This window comes from Mobula hypostoma, chromosome 10 (genome assembly GCF_963921235.1).
Source record: "Mobula hypostoma chromosome 10, sMobHyp1.1, whole genome shotgun sequence".
In the NCBI taxonomy this organism is placed as follows: domain Eukaryota; kingdom Metazoa; phylum Chordata; class Chondrichthyes; order Myliobatiformes; family Myliobatidae; genus Mobula; species Mobula hypostoma.
Genome location: NC_086106.1, coordinates 12,099,867 through 12,120,611, shown reverse-complemented (window position 1 = coordinate 12,120,611; position 20,745 = coordinate 12,099,867). Strand labels below are relative to the sequence as shown.

Here is a 20,745-nt window from a genome sequence, read left to right as displayed (position 1 = left end):
CCTTAATCTCCTGCCTTCTCCCTGTATCCCTTCATGCACCGGCTAATTAAGAATCTATCAACCTCTGCCTTAAATATACCGAATGACTTGGCCTCCAACAGCTGCTTGTGGCAAAAAATTCCACAGATTAACCTCAGGCAATTAACACCTCTTTACTTTAAATTTTAAGAATACTAAACTAGAAATCATAAGTTCTTTCATATTTGCAAGTGTATGCTTATAGTGTAGAACAAACATGACATCTTTTCAACAGGCACAAAGATGCCCAATTCCTTTTCCCTGTACTATTGGCAACATACACTCAGTGGCCACTTTAATAAATGCAAGATTGCAACCTGGTGTGATGTTCTGCAGCTGCAGGCCAGGCCATCCACTTCCAAGGTTCAACTTGTTGTACGTTCAGAGATAGTCTTCTGCACATCACTGTTGTAACACCTAGTTATTCGAGTTACTGTCGCCTTCCTACCAGTCTGAACATTCTCATCTGACCTCTCCCATAACAAGGCATTTTCACCCAAAGAACTGCCACCCACTGGATATTTTTTTTTTCATTTCTCTCACCATTCTCTGTCAACTCTAGACACTGTTGTGTGTGAAAATCCCATGAGATTTCTATTCTATTTCTGGTGTTCCCACAACCGATGGTCTCACTTTAAGATCTCCTTATCTTGTTATTTCATGCTTTCATTATTTATTGCTATTTGTTTATATTTGCATTTGCACAGTTTGCTATTCATTGATCCTGTTTACATTTACTGTTCCATAGATTTGTTATGTTTACTCGCAGAAAAAAAGAATCTCAAGGGTTGTACGTGGTAATATGTATGCTTTCTGATAATAATTTTTACTTTGAACTTTGAGATCAGTAGTTTCCGACATACTCAAACCAACTCGCCTGGCACCATCAATCCCTTGACTGTGTCTGCATGCTTTTATACACTGATTTGCTGCCACATGATCGGCTGATTAGATATTTGTGTGTATATATAAGAAACTACACAATAATTAAGAGCTCATTGAATCAGAAGTAAAACAAATAATTAACTCCTTTTACTCAAGCACTTTTACTAATATACGTAATCTTCACTGGAAGTTCTCACTATCTTTGAGCCTGCATAAAATTGTCTTGATTTGCATTTAGAATTCAAGGTACTTTTCCATCTGGTTTGCAGAAATTAAGGAGCAGGAAGTATCAAAAAACCTTTGCAGTAATCAACTGCAACAATCACACCAAGCGTACACATGAAATTTACAAGTTCTAAGTGCATTATTTGGAATTTCTTCGGGGCAGATGGAAGATCTCAGCTACCTAATTTTCTTTTCATGTAAGAATGCTGGAGAAATATGGCCAACTCCTTTAAATATTTTTTTTTAAACCAACCCAAATTGGATGAGGCTAATAGAGGAAATGACAGCAATCTGTACGTTCTCCTTGTGACCACGTGGGTTTCCTCCAGGTGCACCAGTTTCTTCCCATGGTCCAAAGACACACCCAGTGATAGGTTAACTGGTCATTATAAACCATCCTGTTATTAGGCTAGGGTTAAATCACAGGTCACTAGGTGGCATGCCTCGAAGGGCCAGAAGGGCCTAATCTGTGCTGTATTTCAAAAAATAAATGGCTAAGTCCCCAAGCTTGATTTTCCCTGAAAATATAACATGGATTCCATTTGTTGCACTTAAATGGTCACCTAGCTCCTGAAGGACTACCCGGATAAAAGTTCTACTCTGTTGACCTCTACTACATCTCCACATACTCACCTTTACTCACCAATTCTTCAATAGAGCATCTGTCCCAGACAAAACAACATTTAAGTACTTACCAGGGATACTTACACTTATCCTGTCCCAAAGACTGCTCTTTAGACCAGTACTTACCATGCCCATCTTGCAGGTTCTGGAAAGCCAATGTTCATTAGTATTAAAACTTACCTGCACAGCAATTATTTAATAATCAAAGTTCCAATCACTACTTTTACTTTTTTTTTAAAATCATTTTCTTTTAAAACTTATTAACAATGGAGATCACTTACTCACCACAGATCTTTTATTTTCTAAGCAGCACAACATTAAATCTTGTTTTTTTACTTTTGTTCTTTACTTGGTGTGAAGATTTTCATGTGATCCCCAAGCAATGAAATAAAATCGTTTTAAATTTTTACAACATTTTCATTAAATATTACAAGAGATTTAGTTTACTGATGAGGTATAATTACTTTATAATTCCATATGCAGACTAGTTTAGATATCTCATCTAGTGTGTCAGTGATTCATGGAAGCACAGCAGTACCTGGTCAAGAATATAGTTGCGTTTCTTGCGAGCAGCGATCTGGATAAGACGGTTCAAGCACTGGGTAGCTTGCTGAATTAGGACGTCCCAACGGCCAGCATAATTGCGTTGACGTCGAAGCCCCATCACCTGTGAAAATGGTAGAGACGCCTGCAGTTGAAAGGACTGGATTCTTTCACTCCCAGTGAGGACTCATTGTCTTGGAACCAGCGCAACAGTCCTGTGATTGGGCTTCTCAATCTTTAAGAAACCAATTAGATGAGACCGTCTTCTGCAGTCACTGACCAAGCCTTTATTTTTTTTACAATCCCAGTTTCTGACACCATAGAAAGAAAACAATTCGCAATTCATGCAAAAGCCTCACTTTTCGCATTCTAGGAAACCACAGATCAAATAACATTTTAAGTTCAGCCTACCCACATTGATTATTCAACATTTGAGATGTACCTGTATTACGGTTTTCTGTGGCAGAATAAAAAATTGAAAACATCACTGCATTTATTGCAAACTGACCTTTGACTCTCTTGCAGCAACACTACCGGAAAAGGTTAATCATGGATTTACATTTCTATGCAATTCCTCCATGCAGACATTATGAAAAATCCAACCGGCATCACTAATGGATGTTACAAAAGAAAGTTTTCACTTCAGCGTCATTTTTTTTAAGCTTCGCACACTGAACCCAAGTTTAAAACATTATTGTGGAAAGCTGAACTTATAGCTCAACTACATATAATTCAGGGACATAGATTAAGAAAATAGGTCCCTCTACACACCAGGTACCTACCTTCATCTTCTCCATGATGGCATTTGTACCGAGGATGTTGTACTTCTTCCATGGGTTGCTGGCTGCGTGCATTGCAGCCCACGTTGTTTTCCCTGCTGCAGGGAGTCCAACCATCATCAGGATCTTTAAAAAGAAAGACAGAAAAACAACTTTGAAAATGCCATTCATTAAGGCGTGGCTCTTCCCATTCTCTCCAATTTCCAGTTATCCCCAGCTTTTCCCCTTCAATAAATAACGACCAACAAAGCTTACATATGTATGGCATCTCTAATGTGGTGAAACCCGTTCAGTAATAAGACAATGTTGTCACACAAAATCTGACACAACAGACAAATCGATATGGTAAGCAGCTGAAAAAGTGGCTGCCCAGAGAGGAATGGAAATCTGTATTTTTTTTTTAAATCAGGTCTTTCATGATTCTACTGCGGGTAAGTCAGTAGGCTGCAAAGACCAGTGAGAAGTTAAAGTGGGGTTAGAAATGCTGCTTCAGTCATACACCCATTTCTTGTGCATCTGTCTATATAGTCTCAGACGTAGATGGGAAAGATGTAACTATACTTCATTCTGCTTAATTTCATTTCACAGTCAGTACCTAATGCTTATATAATGTATATAAAAAAACTGGAAAAACACATACTGTCCAAAAGTCTTAGGCACATAAATTTAAGTAGGGCACCAAGAGTTTTGCACAGTACTGTATTTGTCAACGTGGAGAGGAGAGCCAGTTTGCAAATCTGGCGGGAATAAAGGATGTTGGGAATGACGAGGGTGAAATGCCATGGGACAGGTGTGGAGCAGCTGAAAAGGACTGCCAGGGGCAGGGGTGCAGAAACACCCTGAGACACCAGGCAAGGTCATTTGATTCCTCTCCCTGCCCCCTTCCCACTCACAGCCCACAACAAAGATCCATAACAGACCTAGGTTTATCATCACTCACGTGTCATGAAATTTGTTTTATTTTGTTGTTTTGCAACAGCAATACGTAACATTACTACACTACTATGCAAAACTCCTGAGACTGTATTTGTGCATTTAGATCCAAACACCTTTCTTAGCTTTAGTTTGTATTCAAACTGTATTTATCAGAAATCTTACATCTGAACTCAAACCTTTTACGTGAAAGCAACAAGAATAAACACATATGGTCCTAGGTTAAGGAACAACAAAGCTATTGATTGGACTGTGCCTTTGCGCAGCGGCAATCTTCAAAAACCACATATGTAATATCCTTATTCTATAAAGGAAGGAGGGAAGGAGCAAAACAGAACAGCAAAGCAACTGACAATTAACATGAGTCAATATTAAAATAAAATTTAACACAATACTAAGGCATTTGTTGCAGGACATTAAGAAAACTACCATACAGTTAAGCAGAGCAATAATGATCTGAGGGAAAACAAATTCAGGGTCAGGAAATTTGATAAGATTTTTTTAAAAGAATACACTGAGCAGAACAGATAAAGGAAATATCAATTGATTTAGTGTTTAGATTATCAAACTGTATTCTGCATAAAAAAGATACTGCAATGGACCAAACATATTGTGGTAATATTAACACGGACAGAAGACTGGTAGAAAGAAAAGGATAAATGGCTCATTTCCATGTTGGTAAGCAGAGCTAGAATCACAAGGAATGATGCTGGGCCATCATCGGTTTCAAATCTATATTAATGACCCAGTGTAATGTATCCAAATTTGCTAACGATACAAAAATCCATAAGACTCAAGCTATGAGAAGGGCATGGAAAGTCTACAGGGAGAAAAACAAGGTTGTGTACAGTGAAAAATACAGCACACCATATATAATACAAGAATTTTCACTGAAAAACAGAGTAACGTGCAAATAAGAGACGACAGGCTGTTGCCAAACAGAGATGCCCTTGTACATAAAACATTAGAATACAGATACAGCAAGGAATTAGGGAAACAAATGAAGTGCTGGTCTGTATTACAAGGACATGGGAAAATAAACAGAGGGAAATCTTGCTATAACTATGCAGGACTTTGATAAAACCCCACCTGAAATAGTGTGCACAATGTACAGACTCATTATTAGAAGGATATACTTACACTGGAGGTACTTGAGAAGAAATTCACTAGGCTAATTTCAGAGATGAGGTTGTCTAATGGGGAATGACTGACAATATTAGATCTATAAACTGGAGTTTAAAAGAGAGGTGACTTGCTAAAACATGATTCTGAAGGAGTTTGTCAAGGTATTGGTTGAAAAGATGCTTTCCTGCGTGGAGGAATATAAAACTTAGGGAGTATGGCCTACCCTGGCTGTTATTTCTAAAGTAATCAAAGCAAGAGTTCCTGTTAGCAGTAGCAAAAGACAGCACATTAGGTCAAATAGGAAAGTATAATAAATTTAGATTTAGATTAGATTCAACTTTATTGTCATTGTGCCGAGTATAGGTACAAAGCCAACGAAATGCAATTAGCATCTAACCAGAAGTGCAAAAGAATAGTATTATTTACAAAATAACTGCAAATAAAAAGTGCTACAGCATACAAATATAAAAGTACTGAGACAGTACAATATGGGTGCAATACTACTTAGCGCTGTGATGAGAGGTTCAGCAGGGCCACAGGAAAGCAGCTCTTCTTGAGCCTGCTGGTGTGGGAGTGGAGGCTTCTGTAGCGCCTACCGGATGGGAGGAGAGTAAAAAGTCCATGGTTAGGGCGAGATGCATCCTTGATAATGCTTTTCACCCTGCCCAGGCAGCGGTTATGGTAGATGTTCTCAATGTGGGGCAATTGGGTGCCGACAATCCGCTGGAGGACTGTCATGAAATGTTAACCATTTTCTCTTTCTGCAGATGCTGCCTGACCTGTTGAGGTTTCCAGCATCCATATTTGTTTGAATTTTCAATAGGTAATAAATACAGAGATCCCTACCACCCAGGTCATGCGCTCTTCTTGCTGTTGCGATTGGGTAGAAGGTACAAGAGCCTCAGGACTCACACCACCAGATTCAAGAACAGTTACTACCCCTCAACCATCAGGCTCTTGAATAGAAGGGGATAACTACACTCACTTGCCCCATCGCTGAAATGTTCCTACAACTAATGATCTCACATTAAAGGACTCTTTATCTCATGTTCTCATTATTTATTGCTATTTATTTATATTTGCACTTGCACAGTTTGTTGTCTTCTTCACTCCGGTTGATCTTTTATTGACCCTGTTATAGAGTAAGTGGGTGAGGGAGAGGGGGTGCTGATGCTTTGCTGCTGCTTGTGTGTGGAACGGGGGAGGGCTTTGGGAATCTAACACTGTCATTCACTCTTTGGGGGTTTTCTTCTGTGTCATGGATGTTTGTGGAGAAGAAAGAATTTCAGGTTGTAAACTATATACATTCTCTGATAATAAATGGAGCCACTGATTTGCTGAGTATGCCCATAGGAAAATGAATCGAAAAGCTGTATATGGGACTTTGATAATAACATTTACTCTGAACTTTGGCAGCAACATCCACAACACAGTATTGAATAAAAAGCAAATTAACAGAAAGTCTCAGCTTGGAAATTCAACAACAAGGAAATGACTCCCCCCCCACCCCCAAAAAAAAGACCACTAAATATTAGGTTCCAAGCAACCCTTCAAACCTTATCAGTATACCTACTTCACACTCTGCCTTTGTCTTTGGTCCTGATGTGCCTAGCATCCGTTGATCTAAGGGCACATGCTGAATGTATGTGAACCCATCAGGAATTCTGCACCAGGGATCCTTCTGGCCAAAGTTGAACTCAACAGCGCAATTTTTTGACAACACGTGTGGGAACAATGGACGTCCAGCAAGAGCTGATTTTTTGACCCTGAACGCAACACCAAGCCACCTTCCGTTCTTGGTAAAGGACATCTCCACGTCTTCACCAACTTCGAAGTTCTAAAGATGCAATGGAGAGTAAAGCTGAAATGTTCAGCAATGAAAAATTTCAGAACTTGTTGAAGAAGCTAACAATAAATTTGCCTTCACATCTGTTTGCTAGATCCTGCCTGGGGAAGAGTTATCAGCCAACGAACAGAGGCCCGAGAGTTATTGCTGACCATCAAGCCAAGATCCAGAAGACTCAATTTAACAAAGTATTTGAGTTACAAAACTTGCATAGAAACAGGCCCTTCAGTCCACCTAGTCCATGTCAAACTATTTAAACTGCCTACCTCTCAGCGACCTGGACCAGAGCCCTCCACCTCTGCCATCCATGTACCTATCCAAACTTCTCTTAAATGTTGAAATCAGGCTTGCATGCACCACTTGCACTGGCAGATCGTTCCACAACCCTTGGAGTGAAAAAGTTTCCCCTCATGTTCCCCTGAAACTTTTCACCTATCACTCTTAACCTATGACCTCTAGTTGTAGTCCCACCCAACCTCAGTGTAAAAAGCCTGCTTGCATTCACCCTATCTATACCCCTCATAATTTTCGTAAACCTCTATCAAATCTCCGCTCACTCTTCTGCTGTCTCGGGAATAAAGTTCTAACCTATTCAATCTTTCCCTATAACTCGGGTCCTCAAGACTCAGCAACATCCTTGTAAATTTTCTCTCTAGTCTTTCAATCTTATTTACATCGTTCCTGCAGGGAGGTGACCAAAATTCTCCAAATTAGACCTCATCAACATCTTATACAACTTCAACATAACATCTCAAGAACAGGCCCTTTGGCCTACAATGTCTGTACTAATCCCAACTGATCCCATCTGCCTGTACGTGATCCATACCCCTCTGTCCCTTGTTTACCATCGTATCCATTATCTTACTGAATGAGAGAGAAGTACTGAAGGACCGATTGACCTACTCATGTTCCTGTTATCATGTTCTTAACGCAAGAACAATTCACCACAGACCAAGTGGTTTTAAGCTCTGTCAAAGGTAGATGTCTGATACATGTGGCTAACCGCCAACCATAATTATTGGACAGCAGCCAGAGTCTCCACAGAACAGCAGCTTCATTATTCCCGCACAGAACCTGCATGCAAATATCCTGTATTACTTTATTTTTCTTTTGTTCTACTGGTCTAAAGGAAACATCAAAATGACGTGAAAACAATTCAAATCCCAACCTTGACTCCTTAGTTTAAACACAATGCAACTTGCAACTCCAGGAAAATCATTTTTAATCAAGAACCGATTTGTTCAGATGATAACTTCAAGGACCCCTTAAAATACTACGTAACCTTATGTTAATATATACAAAATGCATCCACCCAGCTTGTGGCATTGAGTGAAATGGTGCCGTCAAACATTTTAATTCAAACACTTGGGGCATCAGAATTCGGAGTTCAATTCCAATGTCATCAGTAAGGAGCCTGTGTGTGGAATACGTGTGGTTTTGCTGGGTGTTCCGGTTTCTTCCCACAGTCCAAATATGTACTGGTTAGTAGGTTGATTGGTCATTGTAAACTGTCCTATGATTAGGCTAGCATATATTGGGGGTTGCAGCTCAAAAGGCCAATTCAGCGCTGTATCTCAATCAATCAATAAATGCATTTCCAATACTCACAATTAAGCACCCCAGCACGTCATTTTCAGAAAATCGTTCTCCGAAGTCCTGAAATTTGCAGCTTGTTGACTTCTTTCCTGTCCCTCCATACCCATACGAGAATTCCTCTTCACCTAAAAAAAGAACCGTAAATTTGGGATTTGAGAGACTATTTCAATCAGTAATCACCAATTTGCATGCGTGTATTTGCATTTCCCAATCTGCTATCTTGACCGCAGTGCTTCTATTTGTCCACTAACACTCATAATGATCTCATTCTGCAATGCACTGGATGCCTTGGAGCAATTAGTAGAGACAATGAAAAATAGAAACAACTGCAAATATTTTGGACCAGGTTCAAAAGAACGCAAGCAAATAGCGTTTTATGTTCATTTCTGACAAGCAAAGTCAGCCCTGTAACAGGAACCTAGTGTATAATTACACATAGCACAAGCTCAGAAAAGGAGTGTGACCATACTTCAAACACGAAGGAAAAGAGTGAACAATGTTTTGGGCCAAGTTCCTTCCTCAGGACCCTTCAGCCATAGTTGCTGCCTGGCCTGTTGAGTTCCTCCAGCATTTTGTGTTTGTGATCATATTTACTTGGCAGCTCAAATTAAACAAGCAAGATTGTGTTATTCTGGGTAAGAAAAATACTCCAGGAAAAAATTTGTCCCAAAATCTCTGCTTTAGTGACATTGGATTACATGTACAGATTTACAAAACATGATAATTCGAACCGAGCAACATTGGCTAGCAGCATGGCGCTGAACTAAATTGAATACTACTGGACTGTTGGTTTGAAGTTTGCTATTCTAGATGCTGTTTGATCGCTTATTGCTATTTGTGCAATTTGTTCCTTTCTTGTTTGATGCTTTCATGGTGTTCCTCTGCTTCGTGGCTACCTGCAGGAGGAAGAATCTCAAAAGTTGTATTCTGTACATGATTGGTTGATTGGGTACTCGTCATATCCAACATTGAGTTAAAATTTGTGCAGTTCCACTGAGTGCTTGCAGATGACTGCTGAGTCTAAATGGTGAGCAATAGAAATGTCTAAAATAAGGATATTGAAACTGTGGTGGGCCTGTATACACACTGAAGATTTTTTTTTGGACAAGATGGTGCTCAGAAAATTATTTAGGCAATCATTTGCATGTAGACCACATGGCTAGACTCACTCATGTCACCATTGTGGTTGGCAGAATTTCAGGTGCTGATGAGGCATACAGCAGTGTGACACATCAGTTTGTTGAGTGGTGTCACAACAACAACCTTGCACACAATGTCAGCAAGACCAACTAACTGGCAAGTTGTGAGAACACACACCAGTCCTCACTGAGGGGTCAGCAGTAGAAAGGGTAAGCAGCTTCAAGTTCCTGGGTGTCAACATCTCAGATGATCCCGTCTGGACCCAACACTTTGATGCAATTACAAAGGAGGCATGCCAGATAGACTTCATTTGGAGTTTGAAGAGATCTGGTGTGAAACCAGACTATCAAAGTTCTCCAGGTGCACCCATAAAGCATCCTGACTGGTTGCATCCCTGCTTGGTATGGAGGCTCCAATGAGTAGGATCAAAAGAGGCTGTAAACTCAGCCAACTCCATCATGGGCACAATCCTCTCAATCATCAAGGACATCTTCAAAAGATACTACCTCAAGAAGACAGGATCCATCATTAAGGACCCTCACCATCTGGGACATGCCCTCTTCACATTACTACCATTGGAGAGGTGGTATAGAAGGCCTGAAGGTTTTAGTAACAGCTTCTTTCCTTCGCATCAGATTTCTGAAAGGCCCATGAACACTACCTCGCTATTCTTCTTTTGCACTATTTATTTACTGTAACTCATAGTAAGTTTTATGTCTTTCAACAACACGTGATAATCTTACTCTGACTTCTCATCCTCCTCCCAACCCCCGTCCTGATGAAGGGTCTAGGTCCGAAACATCAGCTGTACCTTTTTCCATAGATGCTGCCTGGTCTGCTTAGTTCCTCCAGTATTTTAGTGTGGGTTGATGCAATAATAAACCTGATTCTGACTTGAAAAAATCTGGTCCATGTTACACAACTCAATCAAACCACCAGAAAAGATATGTTTTAGGCATCAGTATACGCATGTACATAATGAGATAATGAGTACAGAAAATCTGAGATGCATATAGATATGCACAGGAATTAATTTCACTTAACACACATAAAAGTTGCTGGCGAACGCAGCAGGCCAGGCAGCATCTATTGGAAGAGGTACAGTCGACATTTCGGGCCGGGACCCTTCGTCAGGACGAACTGAAAGAGCTAGTAAGAGATTAATTTCACTTACTCTGCATCATTAAGGGAGTATACCATTCCAATAATCATAGCCAAGAAACACTTCTGAGGAAGTTCATGATATCCCTGATATCAGTAATTTCACAGCCAGATCTTTTCAGTCAAATTACAGAGAAAACTTGGCAACATAATAAACATCCCATGCAAAGTGACTGTAAAGCTCAGACAGTGGCGTAACCAGTCAGGAAAGATTTGGAATACAAATATTCCTTGGAATTGTGGTCTAGAAAGTAAAATAAAACTCCATGCTCTGATATTCTAGGAAGTGTGGAAAAATGGAATCCATAGGGAAGATTTATAGGAATTTAAGTAAACTGCAAACAATAGGTTGGACCGACCAACAAAGGCCTCTTTGCCTATAGAGCTTTATGCAATGAGGCAATGAGTAGAACTTAGCACTCAGGAGGAATATCCCAAGAGTCTTGCCCCAGACCACACGGATTTCCCTTTAAATTTCACTGCTGTCTAACCATACGAATTGATCAGAGATCGAACAAAACAGTTCAAAATTGTTTTAAGTAAGTAAAATAAAAAATTAAGAAAATTTATTGATTAAATTGGCGGAATGGAGATGCGTCTCTACCAAAGGAGGAGAAGGCACTCCTTCCTTCTGCTAGCCTGCAGGTCACCCTTGGGCAAGGTGTAGCACCTACTTAGCCCCCTGATCAGGGTCATGTGAAGCCATGGGAGCAGGCCGTGGACGGTCGTATGAGCAGGCAGAAAATCTCTGAAGAGTATCACCCGTATTGTAGAGACACTGCCAGAAGGCAGCAATCATGGTCATGGATAGACCATGAACATCCAAGTCATGCAACACAGCACATGACGACGATGATGACAAAAACAATGACGACCGATTAAATTTCCTAAAAGCAACTTCAAGCACTATAAATTTATAACTGTAAGATCAAGTAAAATAAAACCAAATCACTTACTTGCACTTACCATTTCAAAGTTGGTAAGCCCATTATATAAATTACACATCATTTGTCAGCCATAAAAGTATGCTGACTCTCAACTCAGTATACTTGTGCTCGTTTCAGAGATGGAGTGGGAGGATAGATTTCCCTGCATTTGATCTCCAGCTTGTGTTTGACTCATGTGCTGCAGGGCACAGGCACAGAAGTCAGATCAGCTAGCTTGCAAAGAGGAGCTTGCTACACTGGGCCATCTCAAGAAGGCTGCACATAGCATCACTGTCTACTGATAAAAAAACTACCAGCAAATGGTTGCGAAATCTAGCACTGAAATTACAATCTACATCTAGCAGTATGCATAAGCACCAAAGAGAAGCTATTAATTCCCTGAAAATGGTGCCACAGGTAAACGGTGTCACAAAGAGTGCTTTTGGTAAATTGGCCTTCATAAATCAATGTATTGAGTACAGGAGCTGGGATGTTACGTTGAAGATATACAAAACGTTGGTGAGGCTAATTTGGAGTATTGTGTGTAGTTCTGGTCACCAATCTACAGGACTGATATCACTACAATTGAAAGAATAGAGAGACAATTAACAAGGATGCTGCCAGAATTTGAAGACCTGAGTTATAGGGAAAGGGTGAGTAGTCCCTGCAACATAGGAGATAGAGAGATTTGATAGAGGTATATAAAATCATGAGGGGTATGGATAGTACAAATGCAAGCAGGTTTTTTTCCATTGAGGTTGGGTGAGAATAGATCTAGATGTCATCGGTGAAGTGTGAAAGGTAAAATGTTTAAAGAGAACGCGTAGGGGGACTTCTACACTTAGAGGGCTGTGAGTGTGGAATGCACTACCAACAGAAGTGGTGGATGGAGGGGTCGATTTCAACATTTGAAAAGTTTGGAAAATACATGGATGGGAAAGGTATGAAGGGTGCATGTCAAGAGGATAGGCAGGGTAATTGCTTTGCACTGACTAGATGGGCCAAAGGGCCTATTTCGTTTATGTACTGCTTTATGACACTAAGGAGATGCAGAAAAACTAAAGGCAAATAGACCAAACTTGAAAACGTTTGGTCCTCTACATGATAAGATGTTGGCTCATCATCCAAGCAGGGGTTCCCAGCCTTTTTATTCCATGGACCAATACAATTAAGCAAAAGGTCCATGAACCCCAGGTTCGGAACCCCTGATTCGAAAGGATACAAGTAAAGCAACAGACATATGGTATGGCTGAGTAGAAGTGTGTGCAAGCTTTTCAACTACACATGAGAAAATCTCCCCAAAGGGGACCAAAGTGGTAAACTGCAGAATAGGCTAGTGAGAAACAAAACTGTGACACGGAAACAGGAAGATATTAGCTGCAGTTAATGCAGCAGGAGAAACTACACAGGGAAATTAAAACAAAATAGCAGCAAAATTAAAGTATTTTACTTGACTGAGTAAACCATATGGAAACAATGGAGTTGTACAGGTCTAGGAGTGAATGAGCAACACAAAAAGTAACACTATTATAAAACTGGTCACAGAATCACTATGAGATAATACACAGAAAGAGACCCAGTGGCCGAGTGAGTCTGCACTGATCATCAATCAACCACTTACAGTAATACATTAATTTAATTTCCAACTACATCAATCAGCTCACATAGATTCCACCATCCACTCAGGACAATTTACAGTGACCCATTAACCTAACATCCCACACAACTTTTGGAACGTGGTAGGGAAGTACAGCCCTTGAAGGAAACCCAAACAATCACAGGAGAATGTGCAAATTCTAAACAGACAGCGCTGAAAGTCAGGTTTGAACTCAGGCTTTTGCTCCATTAGCTGCACAACGTGCTGCTCAAGTATCTGACGGATCAAAGCCACTAGAAGTCAATGAATTGACAACCTGCATCCTAATGTTTTAAAAGAGGTGACCACAAAAGATGTACTCATGTCATCCTCCTTAATTTCAGATTTTGGAATGCCCAACACTATTTAATAAAAGAGGGAGATCGAGAAAGACACATCCAAAAGAAAATAACAGTAGAATTGGGCAGATTTATGAAAGGGAAATCTTATTTGACAAATCATTTTTTCCCCAAGGTTGTAACCAGGAGAAAGGATAAGGCATCCAGAAGGGCTTCTATAAAGTGTCTCTCAAAATATCATTAATTAAAAGTGTGCATGGTATTGGGAGTAATGCACTTGTATGGATGCAGATTAGTTACTAGACATAAAAGTTTAAAGTTCAAGTAAGTTTTTTTATAATCAAAGTACATATGTCACTATATACAACCCTGAGATTCGTTTTCTTGCAAACATACTAAATAAATCCATAATAGAATCGTAACCATAATAGAATTAATGAAAGACTTCACCAATGTGGGCGTTCAACCAGTGTGCAAAAGAGAACAAACTGTGCAAATACAAAAAGAAAGAAAGAATAATAAATGAATAACAAATATTGAAAACACAAGATGAAGAGTCCTTGAAAGTGAGTCCTTAGGTAGTGGAATTATCTCAGTGATGGGGCAAGTGAAGTTATATCTTCTTTGGTTCAAGAGCTTGATGGTTGAGGGGTAATCACTGTTCCTGAACCTGGTGGCACGAGTCCCGAAGTTCCTGTACCTTCTTTCTGATGGCAGCTGCTGGAAGAGAGCATGTCCTGGGTGGTGGGCGTCCCTGATGATGAATGCTGCTTTCCTACAACAACACTTTGTATAGATGTGCTTGATAGTGGAAAGGGCTTTACCCATGATTGACTGGCCATATCCACCACTGTTCATATGTTTTTTTATTCAAGGGCACTGGTGTTTCCATCCCAGGCTTTGATGCAACCAATCATTATACAGTTGCAAGAAAAAGTTTGTGAGCCCTTTGCAATTACCTGGTTTTCTGAATTGCTCATAAAATGTGGTCTGATCTTCACCTAAGTTACAATAATAGACAAACACAACCTGCCTAAACTAATAAAACACAAACAATTATACTTTTCATATCTTTATTGAATACATTGTTTAATCATTCACAATCCAGGCTGGAAAAAGTTTGTGAACCTTTGTGTTTAATAACTGGTAGAACCTCCTTTAGCAGCAATAACCTCCACCAAATGTTTTGTGCAGCTTCTGATCAAACTTGCACAACAGTGAGGAGTAATTTTAGACTATTCTTCCATTTAAAACTCTTTCAGTTCATCAGTATTTCTGGGATACCTTACCCTCTTCAGGTCATGCAACAGCATCTCAATTGGGTTAAGGTCTGGACTCTAACTTGGCCATTCCAAAACACAAATTTTCTTCTTTTTAATCCATTCTGTTGTTGATTTACTCTTGCCTTTTAGATCATCGTCTCATTGCATCATCCAATTTCTATTAAGTTTCAGGTGTCCGACCTCTACCCTGTAAAATGTCTTGATACAATTTTGAATTAATTGTTCCCTCAACGATTGCAGACTGTCCAGGCCCTGAGGCAGCAAAGCAGCCCCAAATCATGATGCTCCTTTCACCATGCTTCACAGTTGGGATGACGTTTTGGTGTTGGTATGCAGTGCCCTCTTTCCTCTACACATAGCAATGTGCATTTCTGCCAAAAAGTTCAACTTTTGTTTCATCTGTCCACAGAACACTGTGGAACATTCAGGTTGTCTTTTCCAAACTTAACACAAGCAGCCATGTATATTTTGGAAAGCAGTGGCTTCGTCTATTATGCCCTTCGACGAATACCATTCTTGTTCAGTGTTTTTCTTATAGTGGACACATGAACAGAGACTTTAGCAAGTTCTGGAGATGACTGCAGGTCTTTTGCTATTGCCCTTGGGTTCATTTTCACCTCCTTTAGCATTGCACATTGTGCTCTTGGTGTGATCGTTGCAGGATGCCCACTCCCAGGGAGAGTAGCAACAGTACTGAGTTTCCTCCATTTGTACACATTTTCACTTACTGTGGACTGATGAACACTCAGATCTTTAGAAATGCTTTTGTAGCCTTTTCCAGCTTCATGAATCTATATAATTCTTCTTTGGTTCTCTGAAAGTTGTTTTGATCAAAGTATGGTGCATATAAACAGATCTTTTTTGAGAAGAGCAGGCTCTGTCAGCAACCTGACTTTGTCTTTTTTTTAAATAGGGCAGGGCACCTCCACAATCCACACTGTCAATCTCATCTCATTGATTGGAACACCTGACTCCAAATAGTTTTTGTAGAAAGCATTGCTCTAGAGGTTCACATACTTTTCGAACTAAGACTGTAATTGCTTAAATGGTGTACTCAGTATTGATGAGAAGTAGTACAATTGTTTGAGTGTTATTAGTTTTGACAGATTGCGTTTGTCTATTATTGTGACTTGGATGAAGATCAGACCATACTTTGAGTAATTAATGCCAAAAGCCAGGTAATTGCAGAGTTCTCAAACGAACATGTACACATACATACACGTGCATGCACACACACACACACACACACACACACACACACACACACACGTAAAGACCACAACCTTGTCATAGGGTTTGGAGGCCTGTGTGCCTCAATGACCTGGAGCGCTACTGTGGCTGGAGTCAGGGCTTTATGTTTTACCTCTTGGTAGGGTCACCCAAACCAAACAGTTCAAAGGGTAGAGGCCAGACTAAGAGTGGTCCACCAGTCCTCCAGGTTCAGGGATTCAGCTCAGGGCTAGCAACCCTGACTGGTCAATAAACAATTGTTACAGAAACAGCAATGAAGAATCCTTCTACATGAGAGTGCGACGGTATTCCTGAATCACCACCCAGGACTGGCATGACCGACAGTTGTGAAAACCAAGAAGAAGCTACTGACATGATGAAGGCATCCTAGAACATCACCAGAGATAGAGGATACTGCTGCCTTAAATGGCAGTGGCGTAACAGAGAGCAAGTATATTGTATAAAACTCCCGCAATGTAAAGTGTTAACAATGTGGCAACAGCTATTTCTGTCATAGCCCATAGGCAAAGCAAACAAAGCTGAACCAACTCCCTATCTCATTAGAGAGCTTGCAAAAGAACAAAATATGGGTATGTGTATCGCTGAAATCAACTGCAGTTCTGCTCACTGGAATTTCACAACAGGGAAAAAACAATGGAGAAAATAATTGTAGTCAATGGGATTTTAAATGACAAGCATTAATTGCATACAGAAAACTCATACTAATAATGACCAAAGTTACTGTGCAAAGCCAGAGTCAGGAAAAGTAAAAGGAATCAATTGACTTGTTGCATTACTTAACACGAACTTCAGTCGACTTGGGTTCAAAGCTGGTCAACAGCATCAAAATAATTCTCTGCAGCGAGGGCACCAAAGCCAACAGCATATCCAACAAATAGAAAAGAAATCTAAGGATTAAAAAAAAACTATCTGTTATCACACTACATAACTAAGGGCATGATTTGAACAGCAAATAATCTAGTTTAGCATTAAGTCTATTCATCCTGACGAAGGGTTTCGGCCCGAAACGTCGACTGTACCTCTTCCTAGAGATGCTGCCTGGCCTGCTGCATTCACCAGCAACTTTGATGTGTGTTGCAAGAATTTAACAGGGAAGGTTAGAGTCAAAAGCAGTCCTGGCAGGATAGCAAGGACTAACAGCATTACATAGTGCAAACCTATATATAGAGCTTGACCTGCCAAGGCACAGCTGTTATCTTTCACTAGCTTCAGACAATAATAGTGTGGAAGGATTCAAGGTACAAATCCAACAATGTTAGAAAACTTTACAAGTGCCAAGGATTCTGGTGGGAAGAGTGATGTGCAGAAAAGTAAATGCCCTTTTCTTCCCTATATTAATAAAGAAACTCGAACTCCTGAAATGGATTTGAAATCAAAGTAAGTGACATTGCTGCCACAACTCAAGATTTCATTAATTTCAAAGCTAAATTCTTTGTTTTCACAACAGGTTGAGATAAATGAGCATTAGAGAATCAACTACTTCTAAACTCCCACCAAAGAGGAGAATATAAACCTCATAATTCTAATTCTAAAGGTACCTGCAAAAAACTGAAGCGTTAATATGGCAAAATGATCCCCAATCCAAATTCAGTACAAAGAAGCATATATAAATTGTAAAAAAAATTATAGAAATTCATATTTTCTTACCTAACTGCATACTACACGAGTCAAGCGACCAACCAACACGAACCACATGAGGATCAGGCTCAGTTGGAGGGAGATGTTTAACTGGAATTTCTTCATTAATCTAAAAACAAAATGAGAAAATACTAAAACTTAACAAGTGTAATATGCAAAAGTTTCAAACTGAAGTTAAAGCAGATGAAGAACAATGCGAGATCAGAATGTGATCAGACAGTTCAGCAAAGAATGCAACAGCCACCATCTGTGTTAAAACCATTTCTACACTGGCCAATGCCAAATACAGTTGATTAAGGGCATTTGCTAAACTGGAGTTCAGTTTAGTAGCTGCTTTTCTACATATTTCTAAAAGGATGACTGAATATTTCCTGCTATCACAAAACAAAAATCACCTTCAAATATCTTACATACTGATTTATTACTTATGCAAGAGCATGAACATGAGACAATTTTTAAACTGCAAGGACATTAGAGTCAACTATCTTCCATATCCATACACAAGCACTTCCATCCAAAGTCAACGGATAACTATTAGAAAAAGATTCTTAATCAAGACTTTTGTTCTGAATACTGAAGGACCTATGGTCACAGTATGTCAAAGACTCAGCATTACTGAAGCTTGGGACGTCCTAGTCAGGACAACTCATACGTACATTGAAAGGTTAAATCCAAATTACAGACAGAATTTAATTTTACTTAGATTAATCACAAACTTTTTTTAAAAAGTGTTTTATCACTAAAGGCTCTTCAACCATCAAATATAACTTTATAAAAATACAAATGGAATATAAATTTAATCATTTAAAACCGTTATAGTGAATTCATGGCATACCTTTCCAACGTCCACGTTTGTTTGGAATTTGGACGCAAACTGAACACATTAATCTACGTAAATTCTGATCAAAGCTCTGCACAATTAATAGCTCGCAACCTTATTTTTACTTATTCCATTACTTAGAACTCTCATGATCTCTTGACAATTTCTTTTCTTTTATGTAGTGCCTAGATGCTTTTCTACTGCACTGTGCAAATGTCTTAGGCACACATATACAGTTAGTATGCCTATGACTTCTGTACAGTACAGTTTTCGTCACTGTGGAGAGGAAAGTGAGTTTGTAAATCTGGCAGGAGCAAAGGATGTCGGAAATGGCAAGGGTGAAGTGCCGTGGGCGGGGTGTGGGACAGGTGGCAGAGAAGGAGTGCCAGGACAAGGGTGTCCTGAGGTAAGGTCATTTGATTCCAAATAATTGGTTTATTGATCATTGCAGAATGTCTCTATGGTGCTTCCCACTCCCTCCCCTCTCCCTGCTCTCTTCCCACACTTAGTCCACAATAGAAAACCACATCTTAATCAGGTTTATCACCACTCCCATATGTCATGAAATTTGGTTTTTTTGAGGCAGCAGTACAGTGCAATATATAAAATTGCTATAGTACTAGGCATCCCAGCTATATCCCATGCAAAAGTTTGGGCACCCCAGTCAAAATTTCTGTTACTGTGAATAGTTAAGTGAGTAGATGATGAACTGATCTCCAAAAGTCATAACGTTAAAGATGAAACACTCTTTTCAACATTTTAAGCAAGATTGATGTATTATTTTTGTCTTGTACAATTCTAGAGTGAAAAAAAGGAGCACCATGAAAAAGTTTGGGCACCCCAAGAAATTTGAGCTCTCAGATAACTTTTACCAAGGTCTCAGACATTAATTAGCTTGTTAGGGCTATGGCTTGTTCACAATCATTAGGAAAGGCCAGGTGATGCAAATTTCAAAGCTTTATAAATACCCTGACTCCTCAAACCTCGTCCCAACAATCAGCAGCCATGGGCTCCTCCAAGCAGCTAACACTCTGAAAATTAAAACAAAATGATGCCCACAAAGCAGGAGAAGGCTATAAGAAGATAGCAAAGCGTTTTCAGGTAGCCATTTCCTCAGTTTGTAATGTAATTAAGAAATGGCAGTTAACAGGAACGGTGGAGGTCAAGTTGAGATCTGGAAGACCAAGAAAACTTTCCAAGAGAACTGCTCGTAGGATTGCTAGAAAGGCAAATCAAAACCCCCGTTTGACTGCAAAAGACCTTCAGGAAGACTTAGCAGACTCTGGAGTGGTGGCGCATTGTTCTACTGTGCAGCGACACCTGCACAAATATGACCTTCATGGAAAAGTCATCAGAAGAAAACCATTCCTGCCCCCTCACCACAAAATTCAGCATCAGAAGTTTGAAAAGGAACATCTAAACAAGCCTGATGCATTTTGGAAATAAGTCCTGTGGACTGATGAAGTTAAAATAGAACCTTTTGGCTGCAATGAGCAAAGGTATGTTTGGAGAAAAAAGGGTGCAGAATTTCATGAAAAGAACACCTCTCCAACTGTTAAGCATGGGGGTGGATTGATCATGCTTTGGGCTTGTGTTCCAGCCAGTGGCATGGGGAACATTTCACTGGTAGAGGGAAGAATGAATTCAATTAAATACCACCAAATTCTGGAAGCAAACATCACAGAGTTTGTAAAAAAAAGCTGAAGATGAAGAGAGGATGGCTTCTACAACAGGATAATGATCCTAAACACACCTCAAAATCCACAATGGACTACCTCAAGAGTTGCAAGCTGGAGGTTTTGCCATGGCCCTCACAGTCCCCCGACCTAAACATCATCGAAAATCTGTGGATAGACCTCCAAAGAGCAGTGCATGTAAGATGGCCCAAGAATCTCAAAGAACTAGAAGCCTTTTGCAAGGAAGAATGGCGAAAATCCCCCAAACAAGAACTGAAAGACTCTTAGCTGGCTACAAAAAGCATTTACAAGCTGTGATACTTGCCAAAGGGGGTGTTACC

The 20,745-nt window shown here is 39.8% G+C and overlaps 1 protein-coding gene across 1 annotated transcript in view; it reads right to left on the bottom strand.

Moving 5' to 3' along the window:
• Window positions 1-20,745, bottom strand: part of hnrnpul1l (heterogeneous nuclear ribonucleoprotein U-like 1 like) — a 60,829-nt gene that overhangs the window by 10,580 nt on the left and 29,504 nt on the right. The window contains exons 6-10 of the mRNA XM_063060003.1: window positions 17,918-18,017; window positions 8,587-8,699; window positions 6,706-6,969; window positions 3,078-3,200; window positions 2,291-2,419 (exon numbers count right to left, since the gene is read on the bottom strand). Coding sequence (XP_062916073.1) covers window positions 2,291-2,419; window positions 3,078-3,200; window positions 6,706-6,969; window positions 8,587-8,699; window positions 17,918-18,017 — 729 coding nt within the window. The remainder of the gene's footprint in view (window positions 1-2,290; window positions 2,420-3,077; window positions 3,201-6,705; window positions 6,970-8,586; window positions 8,700-17,917; window positions 18,018-20,745) is intronic.